The 21,259-nt window shown below is 45.5% G+C and overlaps 1 protein-coding gene across 1 annotated transcript in view; it reads left to right on the top strand.

Annotated features, from left to right (window-relative positions):
* LOC146339023 (polycystin-1-like protein 2) overlaps positions 1-21,259 on the top strand; it is a 110,856-nt gene that overhangs the window by 43,003 nt on the left and 46,594 nt on the right. Inside the window, 11 exon segments of the mRNA XM_084812890.1 lie at positions 165-365; positions 2,235-2,380; positions 5,388-5,582; positions 8,861-8,986; positions 11,013-11,216; positions 13,188-13,294; positions 13,799-13,925; positions 16,367-16,498; positions 17,453-17,534; positions 18,780-18,973; positions 19,876-20,106. Coding sequence (XP_084669016.1) covers positions 165-365; positions 2,235-2,380; positions 5,388-5,582; positions 8,861-8,986; positions 11,013-11,216; positions 13,188-13,294; positions 13,799-13,925; positions 16,367-16,498; positions 17,453-17,534; positions 18,780-18,973; positions 19,876-20,106 — 1,745 coding nt within the window.

The following is a 21,259-nucleotide window of genomic DNA, read 5'->3' as shown; positions in this document are numbered from 1 at the left end:
AATCCTGGGATGGGTATGGAAATGTACAATACTGCTATAGGATAAACTATAGCAAACACATAACTATTTAATTCAGGAAAATAAGTTGTTCATCTTAGTGTGAATTCTAGCCTGACACCAACCATATCAAGCCTGTTTATCTGTTTTGTTCCTAAAATTTCCAGCAATGAGTGAGCACAAATATGGTGAAGAAACCTATATTGTCAGCGCTGTGCCTCCTCCAGTGGTCCCAGTATGTACTATATCTCCTACACAAGGATCGGTGCTCACCAGCTTCTCAGTCTCCTGCCACTCTTCCTGCCTGGTGGATCAGTGTGTCCCTGCTGACAGCTCCGCACTCACATACTGCTTCTACCTGGAGCCAAGTAAGAGTCATCCATGGTTGCTTACCCTGGGAGCTTGTCTAAGGGTGGCTAGTTCACACGTTATAACATTCTTACACTTCAGGCACTTCTGTCGCTGTTGCACATTGGCTCCAGGACAGGGGAACTGTCCGTCAGTTCAAGGAAGCCAGGAGGAGATCCAAGTAAGGAAGGATCAGGTTCCCAGGGAGAAATTAAGGATCAGAGGAACCAGAAGCAAGTGCATAATCAAAACCAGCCAGTGGCTAAGTTCCACCATGGCAGTAACAGATGAGATGCCAGCACTTAAGCAGGCAGTGCCCCACTCAGAGGCCATGTTACTGAAACCTGAGGAGCAAGCGCTGAAGCTCATGTCTTATATGGCCTGGGGATCAGGGACTGGCTGCTGGAACCAGCTCTCTTTCTCTCTTTCTTCCTTCCTTCCTTCCTTCCTTCCTTCCTTCCTTCCTTCCTTCCTTCCTAGATTTGTAGGGTACCTTTCAGGGCCATGTCCTCCCAAGGCAGTGTCCACAACAGAAAAGACACATAGATAAGGTAGACACTAGGGATGTACGAAAGTCACTTACCTTTTGACGAAATGTGATTCGAGGTGGGGGGGAGGTGCCCCGTCCCTCCCCCCCCCGAAATTCTGGCCGGGGGGGAGGTGCCCCGTTCCTCCCCCCAGAAATTCTGGCCGGGGGGGAGGCGCCCCATTCCTCCCCCCAAAAATTCTGGCTGGGGGGGAGGCGCCCCGTCCCTCCTGCCATGAATCCTGGCCGGCCGGGTCTGCAAATGGCGGTGGCCGTAGCGGCCGCCGTTTGCGTCCCTGCAGTCAGCCGTGATAGGCTACGTAAATATTTACGTAGCCTATCACGTCTAAGTAAAAAACAACAACAACAACCGCGCATATGCAAATGGCAGCGCCCATGGGCGCCGCCATTTGCGTTCCTTATATTGGCACATCTAGTCTACATAAACATTTACGTAGACTACGGCGAAAATAAGGGGAACGCAAGTAGCGTAGACGCTACGCTATTTGCGTTCCCCTTATTTTTGCTGTAGTCTACGTAAATGTTTACTTAGACTAGACATGCCAAAATAAGGAACGCAAATGGCGGCGCCCATGGGCGCCGCCATTTGCGTACGCGCGGTTTTTTGTTTTTTGTTTTACTCAGCCATGATAGGCTACGTAAACATTTACGTAGCCTATCACGGTATTTTTTAAAAATCTAGCCGTGATAGGCTACGTAAATCTTTACGTAGCCTATCACGTTTTTTTGTTTTGTTTTTGTTTTTTACTGGAAATGGTGGCGGTGGCAGCCGGTCAGAAGACCGGCTGCCGCAGCCGCTGAACCACCGCCAAACTGCCGCCGCTGCCGCCACAGAGATTCGCCCAAGGTAAGTCCCGTCCCGGGGGGGGGGTGGGGGGGCAGACCGTTTCGCCACTGATTTCGGGGGGCCGAATGTGCTGGCATTCGGCCTCCCCGAGATTCGTGGCGAAATTCTCTGACATCCCTAGGACACATCAGGTGGTATAAGTGACCATGAAGTAGCACCTCAGGTTAGTAGCTCTGATGTAACCTTACGTTTGTGTGTGTGTTTTTGGTCAAAAATCCCAACTCAGAATCACATAGCTGATAACACATTAAGGAAAGGCACATTAAGGATATGCTCTACTGTTTGCCGAGTATAAGCTGCCTTAAGTGCCTATTGTTGGGCTGCAGATATAAATGACAAATCATAAATAAATAAATGTGCTTCTAGCCATTATTAGCCATGCCTATCTTGTGCCAAAAAATATCCTCTTGGTGAACTAGAGGCTCCTCCAACATGGAAAATACTGTTTCCTGCTCCGGCATCTGTATCAATCTCCCTCCCTCCTGCCCCTTTCAGATTCTCTTCTACACTGTGGACAAAATCCTGCTCTACCCTCAGTCTACCTTCCACTTGGAGAAGAAGACAATAACTTTCTTTTACAGATTAACATTGCTGTGAGCAACAGCTACGGTGACACCATTCATACCAATGCCACAGTCAGGGTAGGTATGGGATGGCTTGCTTTAACAGCTTTTGGCTGCCTGTTCCTAAACTTTGCATTCTGGGAAAGTGAGGAAAAAACCCACAACCTAAACTTACTTTCTCTCTCTCTCAATCTCTCTCTCTCTCTCTCTCTCACTCACACACACACACACACACACAATATCATACTACATGTGTTAATTGGCTTAACTAGTGCCAGAAGGTTTGTGGATGTTTGTGTTATAAGCAACAGTACGTTCTGCATTTAATTTCCCCCTGTCCTCACTGTTTACAATTTCCACACACACCCTTTCCCAACCACATGCACTGTATACAGAATGGCCCAAAAGTAGGTATACAGTATAGTTTATTTGCATTTTATTACATTGTTTATTACATTTACATTTGTTTAACACTGTTTAATCTTGTAAGTGCTCGAAATGTATTCCATCAACGTTGCAACATTCCTCGAACCTGTCCAGAACACTGTGACACACAGTATGACACAAATTCTGGTCCACATCAATGTCCATAAATGCTTCCGAGATGAACTCTTTTAATTCATCCACTGTCTGGGGATTCTTCTCAAAAGCCTTATTCTTTACTATGCCCCCTCAAAAGAAGTCCATTGGTGTTAAGTCGGGTGAACATGGCGGCCATTCAATGCTGCCACGTCGTCTGATCCAATGCTGTGGGAAGGTGTTGTCAAGATAGTCCCTTACTGCAAAAGCATAATGAGGAGGTGCCCCATTTTGTTGGAAGAGTGGTTTGGCGAAGTTAGCCCTGGTTCTGAGTTGTGGCACTACCACGTCGCGTAACATGTTTAGGTAATTGTTACTATCCACAGTTGTATCGAAGAAAACCGGTCCTACAACACCTTCGCTGGACAGTGCACCCCACACTGTAATGCCTGGCTGGTTCAGTTGAGGTGTGATAGTCAAATGAGGATTTTCATCTGCCCAATACACACAGTTATGCCTGTTCACATGGCCTGACAACTTGAAAGAAGCCTCATCTGACCAGATGACCTTATCAAGAAGGTCTGGTTCGTTAGAGATTTGTTACGCATCATCTCACAGAATTGCAAACTGACGGTCTGGGTTGTCCTCCAGAAGACCATATAACAGTCTTGGACAGTATGGCTTCAATTTCAATTTACACATTAAGCGTTGCAAGGACATTCTAGGTATGGATAGCTGCTTAGACGCACGTCGTGTGGACTTTTTCGGACTGTTCACAAATGTCAAGAGTGACTCTCATCTCATTTTCCTCTGTCATAGACGTTCTAAGACGTCCAGATTTTGGTGCATTAGTCACTGCACCTGTTGCTTCAAATTTATCTCTAAGATGATAAATTGTCAGACGTGTTGGTAGAGGAGTGTCAGATGCTTCTTGCCATGCTGTGCGCACCCGCTCTGCATTTTCAGTCTTCCAGTACTGCTTTAGAATCCACTTTCTTTATTCTTGACTCAAGTTCGCTGCCATCATTCACAATATCAGTAAAAACAAAACAAAAAAAACCCTAAACAATTGTATACCTACTTAAGGGCCTCACTCCCCTCACTCTCTACACTTAACTGATTTAACTGTCACTCCCTGTCACTCACTCTTCCCAACTGTCATTCTGACTCCACCCACATATCTTCTACTCACACGTACTCTCCCCCTCCCATCAACATTCTAAACAACTGTATACCTACTTTTGGGCCACCTCGTATATACCCCAAACTCTTGATAACACTTCATGCATCTGATGAACTGGACTATAGTCCACAAAAGCTTCTTCCATAGTAAAGCTGCTAGGCTTTAAGGCACCAGAAGACTCTTCCTTGGTTTTGCTGCAGCAGGCTAACACAGCCACCCCTCTGGAAATTACTCGGCTATTAATGTGCTCTGTGTCTGGTTTAGTTCCAGAGCAATGATATGTTCATCAAATCACAGGCTTAGGAGGCACTGAAAGGCCATGTCATTGCTGCAGCACTTACACTGGCTTCCTGTTCTTTTCCAGGCACAATTGAAGCTGTTTAGCACTTATAGGCTATTTTAGCCAGCTCCTCAAGTGCAACATACCTTGGATTTCCTATTGCTGTGTGGCCCATTTTACAATCTGTAAGATCCTCTTAAGATTGCAAGAGGACTCCTTAAGACTCCTATGCTTGCTTACCTGGGAGTAGGGATGTCGGCGAAATCTGCATCAGAATCAGATGAGTTCAGATTTCTATGAATCTGACTTGTGGATTTGGCAGTGGATCGGCTTTTCCCGAATCACGTGAATTCCATGGACTTGTGGACCTGCTTATTTACTTACCAGAATTTTAAGCAAATCTAGTCATTAAAAAATACATAAAATAAAAAACACCAGCCCAAACTGTGCATCCCCCTCCAGGCTAAAGCATGAAAATGCGCATTTGGGGGGAATTTGCGCATTTTTGCAAGAGCAAATTTGTGCAAATGTGGCTTTGCACAATTTTGGGAAACTGGAAAAAATCCAATTCTGCCAATGAGTGGACAGCAGAATGAAAGGCACCTGACAATCTGTGAAACACAGACAGAACAGACTTTACAAAATTCGAACATCCCTACCTGGGAATATTATTCATTTATTAGTAATACTTACATACTGCTTAATATAATAAAATCCCTGAGTGATTCATAAAGTTCATTGTACACAGCAGGACTAATGTCTAAGTCAACATGCATAGTACCCTGCCAGGCTTTATCTTAATGATGCCATTGAGCGAGATGGCATCCTCCCTTTGCAAATCATAGGTGGGTGGGGGCTGATTGGGATTGGGACTGTGGTGACGGTAAAGGGTTAAAGCTGCCCTCTCTCCAAGCCTTGGTTTTAATCTGAATTGGGGCCATCTGTGCCTGCTATCTAGTTTTTAAAAGCCAGCCATGCCAGGGCTAAAGACGTGATTAGCACCCATTCTCCTTTGGCCCACATAATATTTAAAGATGTCCTTGGTAGTTATGGAATCAACAGCTCTGGCAGTTCTATGAGCATTTCCTCCCTTGTTTTATAAGGTTCAAGATGAGGATATAAGCATCGGAAACCAGACCTTGCAGGCTGTTATTTTGGAAAAATCAAACACCATCCTAAAAGGAGAGAACAACAGCATGTCCCTGTTCCAGTTGTACAAGTCAGTATCTTCTGTCCTCAATCAAGAGACAAAGGAAGAGAGTGTGGATTCCTCTCTGCGGACAGATACACGGAAAGAGGTGAGCTGCGTATGTTTTCTCTTGAAACTGTTTGCATCAGTCACCCTTCATTTGAAACCTACAAAGCAATATCTGTGTAAGCAAGCTTTTCACAGTTTAATGGTCAAAAACTACTCCTAGACCCTAGAATTCAAATCTCTTGATGTATTTGGTTGATCTGGGCTGACATCACAGCCTCATCCTTGAACACCCAAGTGCCTGGCAAAAAGGGTGTCCAGGCCCTCTGTGACATCAGAGTGTTTGACCAATGGCAGTGATACCTCTGCAAAGCCTCACTGTGTTAAGTGCAGAGGTCGAGAAAGTGAATGCAATAGTGAAGAAGGGAAGATCTGTGGAAGAAAACAAGGAAAACATTTTAGTTAGTCAAAAATCCATATCCTGCTTTTCTTTTAAAGTAATAACAAAGCAGCTTACAATAAAAAGGAAAAAGGCAACATAATAAATCAAACAATAAGATACTACCTCTAATTAAAACAATAAACAACAAACAGTTAAGACATCAAAAGGCAGCAGTACTTAAACTCCAGGAGAAAGGTCAGTAAAAACAGCAGGTCACTAATCCAAATTTAACAGGAATAAAAAGGTGTTTGCCAACTGTCAAAACATGGAAAGACTGGAAGCTCAGCAAACCTCCACCAGGAGTGAGTTCCAAAATTACAGCACCATCACTGAGAAAGCCCCGTCTTACACGCCAGAGCACTTGATGTCACATATGGACTGCACAAAAAACAGGGTCTCCAAGGCCAGTTTCAAAGGCCAGGCACGTTAATATGGGATCGGGCAGTTTCTGGGATAATTTGAGGTGCTTCTAGAATCCAGACAGATGTCCCCCAGCACTACCAATCAAAAGACATTGTGCAGCTATTCAGTCTTTTCCTCCTTAACAGATTTTTTTGTGGAAAGAAAAAAGATAGAAGAAGCACCCCATGGGGGAAACACTGGAGCATTACAAGCAGAAAAGGTCTGGTGCTTTCAGACGAGTGGGCTCCTAGCACTAGCAATGAGAAGGCATTGTGCAGCTGTTCCGTCTTTTTCTCTTTCCTGCATTAAGGGAAAAGGCAGAAACAATTGTAAGAGAACATGGGAAGGTCATAAGTAGGAGACGATGCCATCTGGACCCCCTCTTAAATGCCCATGGACGAGGCAGAACGACTGCATAATATAAACCTTGTCTGGAAGCAACCCTGGTCCTAAGCCATTCAGGGCTTAAAGCCAAACCCTGCACTTTAAGTGGAGTCCAGAAGCAGATTGATAAGCAGAGCGGATGGAATATAACTGAAGTTACAGGCTCTGATTTTCAAGTGCCAGATATCAGGCAGACAGCAGCATTTTGCATCACTTGAAGATTCTGGTCTATTTTCGTATGGAGCTCCACACAGAATGAAGAATGAAAATACCACATGTCCTGTTAATGGATCCTTTGCTAATCCGAAGGACATTCCACAGATATGGCCTGATTTCCCAGTTCTTGAAGCATTGTTTTGGCATGAAACCGATTGTCACAAAAGGGGGCTGTACTGTTTTGGTGGTCTGAGAATCTACATTGTAACTGGCATTTCCAAAATGCCTCTGGATGTCCAGATGAAAGAAGCTGGAGAAGCAAAAAATTGTTTAATTGGCATAAATAATTATTCTTCTGAGAGACAGGGGGAAGCTGGTACTTCTGCTCTAAAAGGCTATGTGTTCATCTCACTAGAAACTCTAATTATTGTACATAGATATGCCACATGCATAAAACTTCCTTAAATCAAGGAGACAAAAATATTCCTCTGATCATACAGTCAGTAGGTAGGTAAACAGGTGATTTGTAATTAGAGTGAGTTTCATCTCAGATTAGTCTGCATGGGAACACAACTTCCCATCCGAGGATCTGTATTAGAGACTGGGAACCTTTTTCAGTCCAAGGGACAGATTTCAATCTTGCAGAAGTCTCAGGGGCTGCATTCCATCTCTGGGTGAGGCCAAAGGCAAAGTGGCTGTGACCAAAGGCGGAGCAGCTGGGGCCAAAATGTGATTCTTATCACTTTAAAGCCTACTCAGAAGTAAGCAGGACAAGCCTCTGTATGTCTACTCAGAAGTAAGCAGGAATGAATCATTGAGCAGTACTTTCAAATACCATTCCAAATACCAAGCTTCTGCATGCCTACTCAGAAATAAGCATGAGCAGCATGTCTACTCACAAGTAAGCAGGACAAGCCTCAGAAGTAAGCAGGACTGAATCACTCAGCAGCTTCCTCCCCAGCCCACACCCTCTCTTCACAGCAGGGAAAACCTCTTCTCTCCAATCAGCAACTTATCAGAGAGAATCACTTTTCTCTGCTGAGCACTTTTCAGTGCTTTCCCTTTCTCAGCACTCAGCAGGGAAAAGTTATTCTCTCCAATCAACTACTGGTCGGAGATCAGAGCTTTTGCCTGGGGAATAAGGTGGTGGTGGTGGGAGTTTCCCCATGCCTGATCTATAGAAAACAAGTTAATCAGTAACCAGCAGCATTTATATGGTCTTCAGGAACAAAGTGAAGCATGTTCAGAGGAGGGTAACCAGGATGGTGAGGGGGCTGAAAACCAAGTCTCATGAGGACTGGTTGAAAGGGTTGGGTATGTTTAGACTGGAGAAGATTAAGCAGTAACATGATAGCTGTCTTCAAATATCTGAAGGGCTGTCCGTCAGGCAGAAGATGGAGCAGACTTGCCCTGTGTTGCTCCAGAGGACAGGACTAGAACCACTGGGTGAAAATTGCAGGGAAGCAGATTTTGGCTAAACATTAGGAGAAACTTTTAGGAAAAGTACAAGCTGTTCAACAGTGGAAGAGACTGCCTCGGGAGGTAGCTCTCCTTCAAGCTCCATAGAGCTGTACTTCACTGAAGGTGTTTAAACAGAGGCTGGACAGTTGCAAGATGACCTCTAAAGGCTCTTTAATTAATTAATTAAAATATTTCTTGGCCACCTTTCAGGGCAGGAGCGGCCTATGGCAGGAAAATTCAACATAATAAAAACCGATGCGGTAATAAAAAGAGTAAAAACAAGCAACACTAGCATAAAACAAAACCTCCAACACAACTGCAACTAAAAGCCAGTCCGATAAAACATAATTGGGGAAGGCCAGAATAAAATAGTAAGTTTTCAGGGCCTTCCTAAAAGCCTGCAATGATGGGGCCTGGCAGACCCCTGCTGGCAACTTATTCCAGAGGTGTGGGGCCACTGCAGAAAAGGCCCTGTCAACTCTATGTCTCTCTGTATCTGTTTTCCTTTCTCTGATGGTCTCTCCTTGCATCTCAAGCTGAGAGAGCTGATGCTGACAACCCTTTCAGCTGTTAATGTCACATCAATGCAGACGGCTCTTAAGATGTCAGAGGTGCTCAAAGAAATCACTTACAGGAGTGAAGAGCTTTCTTCGTCAGCACAGGTGAGGAGCCAGGTGATGTGTGTTCATTCTGACCTGTGTGTAGTCCATGCCAAAATGGCTTAGGAGGTATAGGTGGTGTGAGAATCTGGGGCTGGGGAATTTCATAAAACACTTAAATTGATTCCGTAGCTTGGCAAGGGAAAAAAATGGAAAATAGGGTGGATGGGTAGGAGTGAAGGAACTATTTCATAACTATTATTTTTTCTTAGAGTAAAGCAGTGGCTTTCAAACTGTAAGCTTCCCTTTGTGGGCATTGGACAACTAGAGGTAGGAGAAACACTGCATGGAGAAAAATGATCCTCCTAAAGCAAATGAATCCTTCCTCCTTGTGCCAACCAAAGCTTGGGTGTGTTAAATGACCCCTGGCAGAAGTTCCTAATTTATCCACATTGGATTGGTGAGGGGTGCAGGGCGAGATTTAGACATACTGAGGCCCTAAGCCATGCCAAGATTCAGAGAATCCCATTCCATAAAAAATAAAGAGAAAAATATTTGAATGGTCAGCACATGAAATATATACAGCATACTTATTTTTCTCTAGAAGCTTTTGAATAACTGCTTCGATTTCTCAAACGAAGGTGTTGACACTCTAAAGGAACTTTCAGTGTCCAGAATGAAATTTCACCCTCAGTCAAGACACTTTCAAAGGTTCTCTTCGGGTGCAATCCTATGCATGTTTAGACAGACAAAAGCCCTACAACTCCCAGTATGCCCCAGACAGCTGGTAGTTCGTAATTCCTACAGCACAACCGCCCCCCCTATATTTTTGTAGGCCCTCAGATCACTGAGGCTGGCTACAGGCCTCTGTGTTGGCATATGGAGGAAGGAAAGTGGCGAGGAGGGGATTAGTGGAGATGATGCCCTGTGTGGAATGGGACTTTAGGATGTGTTGGTTGGCTGGCTCCCATTCTCTGAGGTCTGAGGTAGGGATGTATGAAAGTCACTTACCTTTTCGAAGGGTGACATTCGCGGGGGGAGGGAGGCGCTCTGTCTCTCCCACTGAAATTCTCCCTGGCCGGCTCTGCTCCGCAGCAACTCCGTGGAGCTGCTGGCCGGGGCCGCCCACAGCCGGACATCCAGCCACTGGGCTGCACAGGGACGCAAATGGCGGCCGCTGTAGCCGCCGCCATTTGCATCCCTGTATTTTGCCGTGATAGGCTACGTATATGTTTACGTAGCCTATCGTGGCAAAAAAAAAGGGAATGCAAATGGCGGCGGCTACAGCGGCTACCATTTGCTTTCCTGCTTTTTGCCACGATAGGCTACGTAAATATCTACGTAGCCCATTATGGCAAAAGACAGGGGCGCAAATGGCGGCCACTATGCCATTTGCGCCCTTGTCTTTTGCCGTGATAGGCTACGTAATATTTCCGTAGTCTATCACGGCCTCTGCAGGGACGCAAATGGCATCCCTGCGTTAGCCGTGATAGGCTACATAATTATTTACGTAGCTTATCACGGCTATAATGAAGAAGCGAATGGTGGCCACAGAAGGGGCCGCCATTCGCAAAGCAGCATGAACGGCAGCAGATAAGTGCTCCGTTTCGTGCGCCTTTCGTGGGGCGGGGGGCTTCATTCCACCATGGATTTCGGGGGGCTGAATGCACTGGCATTCGGCCTCACTGAGATCCATGGCGGAATTCTCTGACATCCCTAGTCTGAGGTGAGGCTGACCAACCTGTGGATGATGCGAGTCGTCCAGCAGCCCTGGAAGGAAAGTTAATGGGACTGGGTGTGGATTGGGAAGGGGAGGCCAAGGTTCATAAATTTGGTGGTGGATTTCATATGAAAAGCTACTTAAGCCAACGTGACTTCAATTATAATAAATCTGAGTTATCTCCAAAGTATTTACCGGGCCCTCATAATATGAGGCCCTAAACCATGGCTTCCTTGGCTTGTTCCTAAATCCAGCTACTTTATACTCTGAATTCGATTTGTGAAGAAGGAAGATAAGGAACGGTTCGTGGTTTGCTCCCTGTGATTTGGGATGGAGTATGTGTGTTCAGAGACCTCTCTTCCCTGCTAGGTGGAAGCCGGTCATACCCTGAAAGGTGTCAGTGAATCCTTGCTAATTGTGAATGTGGAAGATGCCAAGGATGACCTGGAGCGGAAGCAGGCTGCGGGCTACCTGTTCAATGCGGTGAGCAATGTCCTTGAAGCTACTGTGGAGAATGGAACCATGGATGCTTCTGCCCCAGAGACTGCACAGGTAAGTGTTTTACTCTAAAAGGTCAAAGACTCACCTGTGGCACATACAATACTAGTATATTGTCAGTGATGGCTAGTGGCTCCAATGTCAGTGGGGTGGTAAATCCGCTCCGGGTTGCAGTCAGAACCAGTCAGAACTCTAAAGGCTTGGATAGCTCCTTTAGAGTTCTGACTGGTTCTGACTGCAACCTGGAGCGGATTCACCACCCCACTGACATCAGAGCCACCAGCCTTCACTGTATATGTGGCATGGATTTTTATAGGCACGAACTTCTGATGAAGTAGGTGCTTGGTTCTGAAAGCTCCTGTTGCAATAAAGTAGTCAGGTTTCAAGATGATCTCAGAGCTCTTACTTTTTACTGCAAAGGACTAGCGTGGGGTACTTCCACGCTAGTCTTTCTCTTTGGTATTGGCACAATTCATTCATTTATTTCGGAGAAGACAGGCAATATTCCTCCCAAACAGTACGTTCCTTTCTTTCCCCTGTTTTTGATCCATTTTAAAAATAAAAATAGTGAGGTATATTTTTAAGCTTCCATTGCAAAAGTGGTAAAAAAAACAACTTTCAGGTGTGATCTGACAAAGTGCTATTGAGCTTCTCTACACAAGGCATTTGTTGTGTGCTCATCATCTACTCACAGTTGTTTATGGGTTCTTTAGACGAAGTCATGACCCTCCAGTTTTGCTTCCATGTGTAAACAGCACTTTTCGCAAGTTCTTTTAGAGCAGGGAAAATGGGGTATTATTTCTGCTTGACGAAAGAAAGTGCGATTTCCTCTTGTGTATTTGTGTTATTCTGCTATACCACAGTGCCACCCAGAGGTTATGTTGTGGAAAAGCAGGAAAGGAAACGCTCCTTATGTAGTGCTCAGATCTCAATTCTGTGATGAAACCGAAAGTAGATGCAGCGGATTAAGATCCTCGTGTAGATTTCTGCCCAAATTTCAGCTTGGGCAGAGATGTGGTTGGTTAACCTTTGTGCATTATTTTCCCACCTTTGTGCATTATTTTCCCACCTTTCCCACCTCTGCTAAAGTTCCTAGAACTGACTCCTTGTCAATTCCATCTGTCCAGTGAAAGCCTTTCTCTGTAAAGCCTTGTCAGCTTCGTCACCCTTAGATATTTTTAAGAGAGCTAAATATTTACTGTATTTTCCAGTAGAAGCTTGCACCCATGGCCTTTGGGAGTGTGTGGGGGCAGGGTTGTACTTTACAGGGCTATTGTAAAGGTTACTGAGATATGTGAAAGGCTTTCACTACTTCAAATGCTTCTATTTTGGTTGATTTTGCTGCATTTGCTTTGATTTGTTGCTGTTCTGTTTTGAACTGTTTACTGAGAAGAAGGGACGGATATAAAATGTAAAAAAAAAATGTATATGTATAATGTCAGTGCTTGGATGTCGGGGCCTGCACCAAGGACCCAATTACACCCTTGCACTGGGTCTCTTTCCTCTTAGTCTTAGAGCTTTTCTACACAAGGCTATTAATTGCTGTGTCTACTTTTGGTTTCATTGTAGAATTGAGACCTGAACTCTAAGCAAAGAGCTTTTCCTTTCCTGCTTTTTTGCTATATAACCTCTAGGTGGCGCTGTGCTATACAGAATAGCACAAATACATGAAAAAATACCCCATTTCCCCCACTCTAAAAACAAAAACAAAAAACCCTTCAGGAAAGCGCTCTTAATAAACAGAAGCAAAATTGGAGGATCACGATGTCATCTAAAGAACCTGTAAACAACTGTGAGTAAAGAATCATGAGTCACAATACATTCTTCATGCAGAAAAGCTTTTATAAGCCCTTACAATAGTGCAATAGCTGAAATAAGTGCAATAATGCAACAGGTGTAAGAGGAACATGGTGAAATAGGGAGCCTTGGATGTATATCAGCCAGTCCAAGCAAGGCAAGAATATAACCACGTATTCTCTGCTGCCACTAAAAAAAAGTCACAGAATGCGGTTAATTCTTCTGTCACAGATTTTGGTGTCACAGCAGCTCCTAACCACTGTTGAAAACCTTCAAAGTGCTCTTCTGATCGGAAAGCTGCCTGACAATGAACCCACGGTGCTTACAGCTCCCTCTGCAGCAATGTACATCAACAGGTAATCAATTCATCTTGCTTCTTTGATTTTTGCTGTGCTCCCAATGGCCTTTCATCTCCCTCCAGGAAAAACATAAGACACCTTCAGTAGCTAGCATTCAGACATCCCACGCAGCTTGCAGCAAAGCAATAACAAGGACAAATATCCTGGGATTTCCCAGTGGGGATGCCATCCATTGTTAAATAGGTAGAAAGATTAGAATCATAGAACAGCATCCAACTACATGCTACAAGTGAGTTTTATGATGGGAACTTCTGACTTTTTATGTTAGAAAGAGCAGCTGTGAGGAGGGGGCAGCTGATTTGGATAGGGGAGGAGGCAGTGTCTAACCCTTTCCCCCCCATGTTTAGCCCTGATCCAACACCCCCCTCCCCGCCCCCTTTATGAAACTGCTATGAATCATGGAAGGGAAAACATAAGCTATTCAGCCTGACAATAGGAACTACAACCGCAGAACCTCCATGCCCCATCTTCTCTTACTTTTTCTGATCCTTCTCCGGAAAGGTTACAGACGGACAACGTAGACAGCACATCAATTCATGTCTTCAGCTCCAGCGCTGCCAGCTTCACTCTGCCCTCTGCCTCTTCTCTGAGCATCTCAGGAGACAGTGATGAGACAGTGGACATTCGGGCAAGTGTGCCATTTGACCTGCCATTTGGCTTGCTCTTGGAATTTGTTTTCTTCTTTTCTTATTGTACTGCCTTTGATAACATTATGAACAATGAAATGACAATGGGCATGGCCCACATAACCTACCCGCTCTCCTGCACCACCCTGCCCCATCCAATAAGGGGTGGTGGTGGAGGAAACAGAAAAGAAAAAGTGTAGGCTGCTAGAACAAACAGCCAGTTACAGCAAGATTTTTATTGCTATTGTTTCAAATAAGAACCTAAGAAGAGCCCTGCTGGATCAGACCAAGGGTCCATCTAATCCAGCATTCTGTTCACACAATGGCCAACCAGCTGTCGATGGGAAACCCAGGACATGAGTGCAGTAGCACCCTTCCACCCATGTTCCCCAGCAGCTGATGTCCATAGGCACACTGCTTCTGATACTGGAGTAGCATATAGCCATCAGGACTAGTAGCCATTGATAGCCTTCTCCTCCAGGAATTTGGCTAACCTCCTTTTAAAGCCATTCAATTTGGTGGCCATCACTATATCTTGTGGTAGTGAATTCCGTAGTTCGACTATGCGCTGTGTGAAGAAGGACTTCCTTTCATCTGTCCTGAATCTCCTGGGTTCTAGTATTATGAGAGAGGGAGAAAAATGTCTCCCTGTCAGGGTTCCCCTTATGACCTGGACCACCTGAGCAACTCCTTAAGGAACTCTTGCCTCCATAAGAATCTCCCCTTCTTTTAAACTTCTCCTTCCCAATTACATGGGGTTTAGGCTGTAGACGCGGGGTGACTGATACTCCAGACACCTAGGGTTTACCACAACAGTTTACTGGTAAATTAAAACAAGCAAATCACAACTAAAGGTATTTTCTCAATAGAGCTGTGTGATATAAAAGGCACTAAGAGAAAATAAAAGTTGCAAAAACGCAAGTACCTCTACCTTAACTGCACTTAGACTTCAGGCTGCTTCTTCCGGCTCCCTCTTCATGCTTTGCTCTTCCTGACTCTCCCTCTCACTGGCTCTCTCTCTCTTTTTACCCTCTCCTCCACAAAACTGAAAGTACTGTTTCAAATCTGAAGAAATGAAACTTAACTCAGGAAAATAAAACCTAACTGGGGAAATGAAACTGCTCCACTCAGGGATACCCCCTCCCAACAGAAACCCCTAGGTCTCCAGGCTGATCTTTTTACCTTGCCTCTGTAGGCCTCAAACCTTCACACTCCCTATCCACTTTCTCCACACCATGGCAAAGTAGAGGAGGAGGAGGAGGAGAACAATTGGAATAAAAGTTGGGGTAGAGGAGAGAGGCAAAGGAAAACATAAGAAGAACCATGCTCGATCAGATCAAAGGCCTGTCTAGGCTAGCATTCTGTGAGCACAGTGGCCAAGCAGGTGCCCATGGGAAGCTCACAGCAGGACACGAATGCAATAGCAACTTCCTGCTCATGTTCCCTAGCAACTGGGATTGAGAGGCATGCTGCCTCGGATACTAGAGACAGCATATACAGTAGTCATCATGCCTAGTAACCATTGATAGCCTTATATTCCATGAATGTGTCTTATACTCTTCCAAGTTAGCAGCCATCACTAGAGCAGCAGATAAACCCAGGTAACGTTGCTGTATCTACCCGACTGCTCTGAGTGGCGAGAAGTTCCGGGGTGTCGCGCCTGTCCAGGTTTGGTTTCCTTTGGAAAGAGGGCACTAGAGGCTGATTGGCGTTTTGCAATATTTGCATTGATTTTCAAATATACAAGTTAAGCATAGGCAGAGGCACAACTTGAACACTCCAATGTTCAGCCAGGGTTCGCTGCTCCCACATCACATCTCCAGGGAGACAACCAGCAGCCCAAGATGTCTACAGGCCCCAAACTCAGATCTCTGAATCTCTGCGTCCTTGGCAGTCTCTGCCCCAAGACTGAAATCTGTTGTTCTTTTCACACACAAACATCTGATAGGAAACCTAGAACAATATGAAGTCTCTGCTGTCAAGCAGACAGAAAAAATCATGCCATATAAATTGGGAGGTGTCTAGGTGTCCTGCTGATAATAGTGATATTTTGCTTATCACAGATTTAGTATATTGCCAATCCAGAGGTCCACCGAGAGGACTTCCAGCATTGCAGAATGAACCTTTTGTTTATGAACCTAAAGAACCTTATGTTTAGGCAGTGCCCAAAGCACAGGTATCGATTCCAAAATTAAAGGATTAAAATTAAGGTTCAATGTTGACTTCTTCGAATTGTATGCACTATGCAACAATGAATCTTGCCCTTGAGTCATGCTAACTAAATTCATCAACACTGTTCACACTGTGGAGAGCTCCTTTAGAGTTCTGACTTGTTCTGACTGAAACCCGGAGCAGTTCTACTGCCCCACTGACATAGGAGCCACCAGCCTCCACTGACTATAGTCCAGATTTGAGCGAATCTCATTAAATCTCCTTCTTGTAGATGGTGAGCTTCTCTGTGAATCCCTTTTCCTCAAGTGACAGTTTTGATATCCACGGAGCTGTGGGAGGCCTCACCCTCACCAGCCTGGATGGGTTGGTCATTCCAGTTCATAACCTTATGGAAGACATTGAGGTAATTTTCCTGATGTACTTGCTTTCTAGCAGGCAGGGAGTTTTTATGTGGGGGAGTACAAAACATACTGCTTGCATTCCCAGAAGGACTGTACCATGTGCTTTTTTCTGAATATGCAATTCATCCATTAGTCACTGCGCAGCGGTCTTGGGGCGAGGGAAAATTCCTGTTCTTCACCATATAGAGCAGGGAACTGGAACATTGGCCTTCCAGATTTCTTTGCTACAACTCCCATCAGCTCTGCCCATTGGCTGCCTGACACTGATGGGAGTCCAACGATATCTGGACGGCCAGGGTTCCCCACTTGAGAGATAGAACATCCCCACATAGGACTGAAGGATCCAGGCCTTGAAGGTAATTGATGCAGCAAATCCGCTGAACTTAAGCAGGTCTGGGTGTGGTTGTTGCCTGGACTGAGACGGCTTGGGAACCCGATGTACGCCAATGCACCGGCTTGAGTAACATGGAAGAAAGGCAGGATATAAATCATCTAATGAAAGGGGGGGGGTGCGCATGCGCACCATAGCTCCAAAACTGTGAAACTTAGACACCTGAAATGTGGTGTGCCTACTAAGGGGTCCCTGGGGATGTGCACCTCAGTGTTGTGTGTGTTTTACTGCATTAAATAACTGTAGTTAATTTAAATGTGTACATGTATTTGAAGCCTGCAGCACCATCTTCAGTCACTAGATGACACACTTCCCTAATCAGCACATATCTTTGCAGCTGATACATTTTGAAGCGGGGGGGGGTGAGATGTAGTCTGAGAGACAGAGTTATATCCCCCCCCCCCGTTGCTGTGACAGACCGCTCCCTCAGGAGGGCTACAGAGGTGCACCATGGCAGGAATCATGCCTATGGGTGCCAGCAGCCCTGGCTTCATGCAGATGGGGCAGGAACAACGTGTCCAACTCCAACACCTGTGTCACTCTGCCTGAAGGCTTGCTGCATCAGACTCGGGTTTGCTCGCTAGTACGATACAAGAAGAGGCATGCACTCGTGTTTTATAGTACAGCTGGGTCCCGGTTTGATGAGGGTGTGCTCATCTTAAAGGTTCCCAAGATTTGGATGCATTTCCAGAACTCAGTTGTTGGCTTTCAATGCAGATAATGCTGCCAAGGAATTCAGCGATTCAAGACGACACGCGCGTGTTGAGTCTGGGAGGCTTCAGTGCTCTCCAAGTCAATGTGACCTCCATGAATGCATCTCTAGTGTTCCATCTGGAGCTGGACCAAAACATTCCACTTACCCTATATTTGGGATACGGCTATCATCCCAACAACACTGACCACGACTTGATGACACGCCTTCCTCACGACAGAAATGCTAGAGGTAAAACCAATTGGCTCTCTGCCAGCGGCCTTTTTGCTTGCTCATCAGCCAAAAGGGTTGTGTAAGGGACTTCCGAAATAATCCAGTATCTTCTTGGACTGAAGTCTCTACATCAGGGGTAAACAACTTGGCACCCTCCACATGCTTTGGACTACAACCTCCATAATCCTTGACCATTGGCTATGCTGACTAGGGCTCATGGAAGTTGTAGTCCAAAACATCTGGAGGGCACCATTTTGCCTATCCCTGATCTTTGTGGTACTGAACTGACTTCATAACCACGTGGTGCTGTCATACCCTATCACTGCTTGGGTGTAGTAAGGGCCCACAGGGATGCTGCACCAGGTTAGCAAGGACACTGACCTCACCTGCCTCCCACCCTCAGAATTCCCTGTTCCCTTGAGCTTCAGCTGCAATTCTCACAGTAGCTGGGGGGAAATGAATCTTCCCAACAACAGTATATCGTTCCGTTATAATGCAAAGTATTTTTGGGGTGACTTGGCCTTGAATTAAACTCATTCGCTTTACGAAAGACCTGCTCCTGGTGGAGAAGAAAACAACTAGAACTAGTTTGTTGATATGGATCCACACAGCCGCCTGAAGTTTTGGATTCTCCTTGGTAGCTATGGGGTCTGTCATGATGTGTGCCCGCGCACCAAAATTTACCAACACACCACTGCATCCTCTACTAGGGCTTCCGACTTCTGAACCACCCTGTCGCTTTAGCAGCAATTTGATCTGCAGCAGTGAGCAGGTAATCATGTTTAGCTCCATGCCATGATAGGTTCTACCTGCTAATTTCTGCATATCAAACCTCTGTTAAAGTCACATGAGCAGGCAGAAGATAGGGATATATGTTTGTTTTTTTACAGTTGGAAACCATACCTCTGTACATTGTTTAATCTGATTGTTTCTTCCCTTGTTCTCAACGAAATTTTATCTGTTCCAGATGAAGTATATTCCTGGATCCTTCACCCAGAAGACCTTGTTTTTGGAGAAGGGACTTACTATTTCATAGTGAGACCAGAAACAGAACTGGAGCCCATGGCCACCAGCAATATGAATGTTTCTGTCACTTGCTTTGTGTCCCAGTGCATGTTCTGGGACGAGCACGAAGGGAACTGGAATAGCTATGGATGTCACGTAAGTAGAGAGAAGCCAAAGTGGTACAGGGGAGATGTGGTATATTGATCAACGGATTGCTCTGTAACAGGGGTGCTGAAAGTGTGTCCCCTGCCCCAGCATTTGCTGCCACTGAAAAAACAGCAGTGGCACTAAAAAAAAAAATTCTAGGAATGGGTTCTATGGTTTCTGCATAGACACCTCATTTCTAGAACATCTCAGAACATCCTAGGAAGCAGTGCCTGCTTAAAAGCTCATGCCTGCTTCTTAGGATGCTCTGGGACACTCTATGAATGAGGCGTCTATGGCAGGAACCATAGAGCCTCTTTCCCAGAACTTGGAGGGGGAGATGTTACCTGACTAAAAGAACCCAGGAAAGGACCAGCATTTCCCACTTAAAGAAGCCATCGATGTGGGGTGTGGATTGCAGCCTCCTCCCTCCCTGAGCAGCCCCCACACAGCAACCTGTGTGTGCGCGCGGGCGCATGAATGAGTGAGTAGTGTGAGTCGGCTTGAGTTGTATGCAGTGGAGGCTGGTGGCTCTGATTTCGCTGGGGCTCTGAACTAGGCAGAACTCTAAAGGAGCTATCTAAGGTGATGAACCTACTTTGGAGGTGTGGCACAGCACCTTGGATAGCTCTTTTAGAGATCTGGCTGGTTCTGACTGAAACCCAGAATGGATTCACAGCCCCACTGAAATCGGAGCCACCAGCCCCCACTAGATGTATGTGAATGAGTGTGCATAGTCTGTGCAGGTATGTGCACATATGTGCAGCCCCTGCCACCTCAGCAGACACCTGATGTGGCCCTCAGGACTGAAAAGATTGTGCACCTCTGCTCTGCAAGAATGAAAACACATCTGCACGATAAATGTGCAGTTGGGTTGGTAGAAGGTCATGAAGAGAGCTATTTTTGGTTTGCAGGTTGGCCCCCAAACAACCCCCAGTGGCACCCAATGTCTCTGTAACCACCTGACATTCTTTGGAAGCTCCTTTTTCGTGATGCCAAACACCATCGACGTTAGCAAAACTGTGGAGTTATTTGCGACTTTTGTGGACAACCCTGTGGTAGTGACGACTGTGGGCTGCATCTTTCTCGTCTACCTGCTTGTCCTGATCTGGGCCAGAAGGAAAGACATCCAAGATGATGCCAAAGTAAGTTGCTGCCTAATTTACTCTTTCCCTTCTACAGTACACAAGATTCCCTTTCAGTTTGCAAAGGATGGCCGTGGCTGGATTGTGGCCGTGGTTTGGGACAGGGAGTGAAGTAATGCTATTTGGAAAGGTGAACTGATGGCCAAAAGTGTCAGCAGAAGAACTAGTTGCTGAATAGTATTTCTTTCAGCCTGATCCTGTGTATGTTTGCTTGGAAATAAGACTTACTGAGCATACAGCCTGCCTAAAGGATGGGGCAAAGAATGGTATGTGAATGTGAGTGCTTGTATATATTCATAGGAAATCAGCATTCTGTTTGCAGAATATACACGTGTCGTTTGAGGATCGGGGCACGTGGGAACAAAGCTCACCCTACAGCAGAAAACCACACACTTTGTTTCTGTTTACAGCTACAGCTTAGATGCATGCAGTACCCACAAGATGGTGCTATGCTACATTCAAGGATGTACACATATATATCTGTTACTTCAGTAGCATTTGCTGTTTATGTTGGTGACGTGTGTTATTACTGAGCCAACATAGTTCCGTATGTGAGCCATTAAGTCACAACAAGCTCTTCTGAATGGAATGAGGGGAAACTGGACAGATGCCAGGCTGAGCTGCAAATATATTTTAGCCATTTCTGGTTTATATAGAATCATAGAATAGTAGGGTTGGAAGGGGCCTACAAGGCCATCGAGTCCAACCCCCTGCTCAATGCAGGAATCCAAGCCAAAGCATCCCTGAGAAGTGGCTGTCCATCCTCGTCTTGAATGCCTCCAGTATGGGAGAGCCCACCACCTCCCTAGGGAATTGGTTCCATTGTCATATTGCTCTAACAGTCAGGAAGTTTTTCCTGATGTTCAGCCAGAATCTGGCTTCCTGTCACTTGAGCTCATTATTCCGTGTCCTGCATTCTGGGATGATCAAGAAGAGATCCTGGCCTTCCTCTCTGTCACAACCTTTCAAGTACTTGAAGAGTGCTATCCTATCTCCCCTCAGTCTTCTCCTTTCAAGGCTAAACATGCCCAGTTCTTTCAGTCTCTCCTCATAGGGCTTTGTTTCCAGTCCCCTGATCATCTTTGTTGCCCTCCTCTGAACCCTCACCAGTTTGTCTGCATCTTTCTTAAAGTGCAGTGCCCAGAACTGGACA

This window comes from Heloderma suspectum, chromosome 8 (genome assembly GCF_057233095.1).
Source record: "Heloderma suspectum isolate Gila_16-S chromosome 8, 16-S_ref, whole genome shotgun sequence".
Lineage (NCBI taxonomy): Eukaryota > Metazoa > Chordata > Lepidosauria > Squamata > Helodermatidae > Heloderma > Heloderma suspectum.
This window is presented reverse-complemented; position numbering and strand designations above follow the sequence as displayed.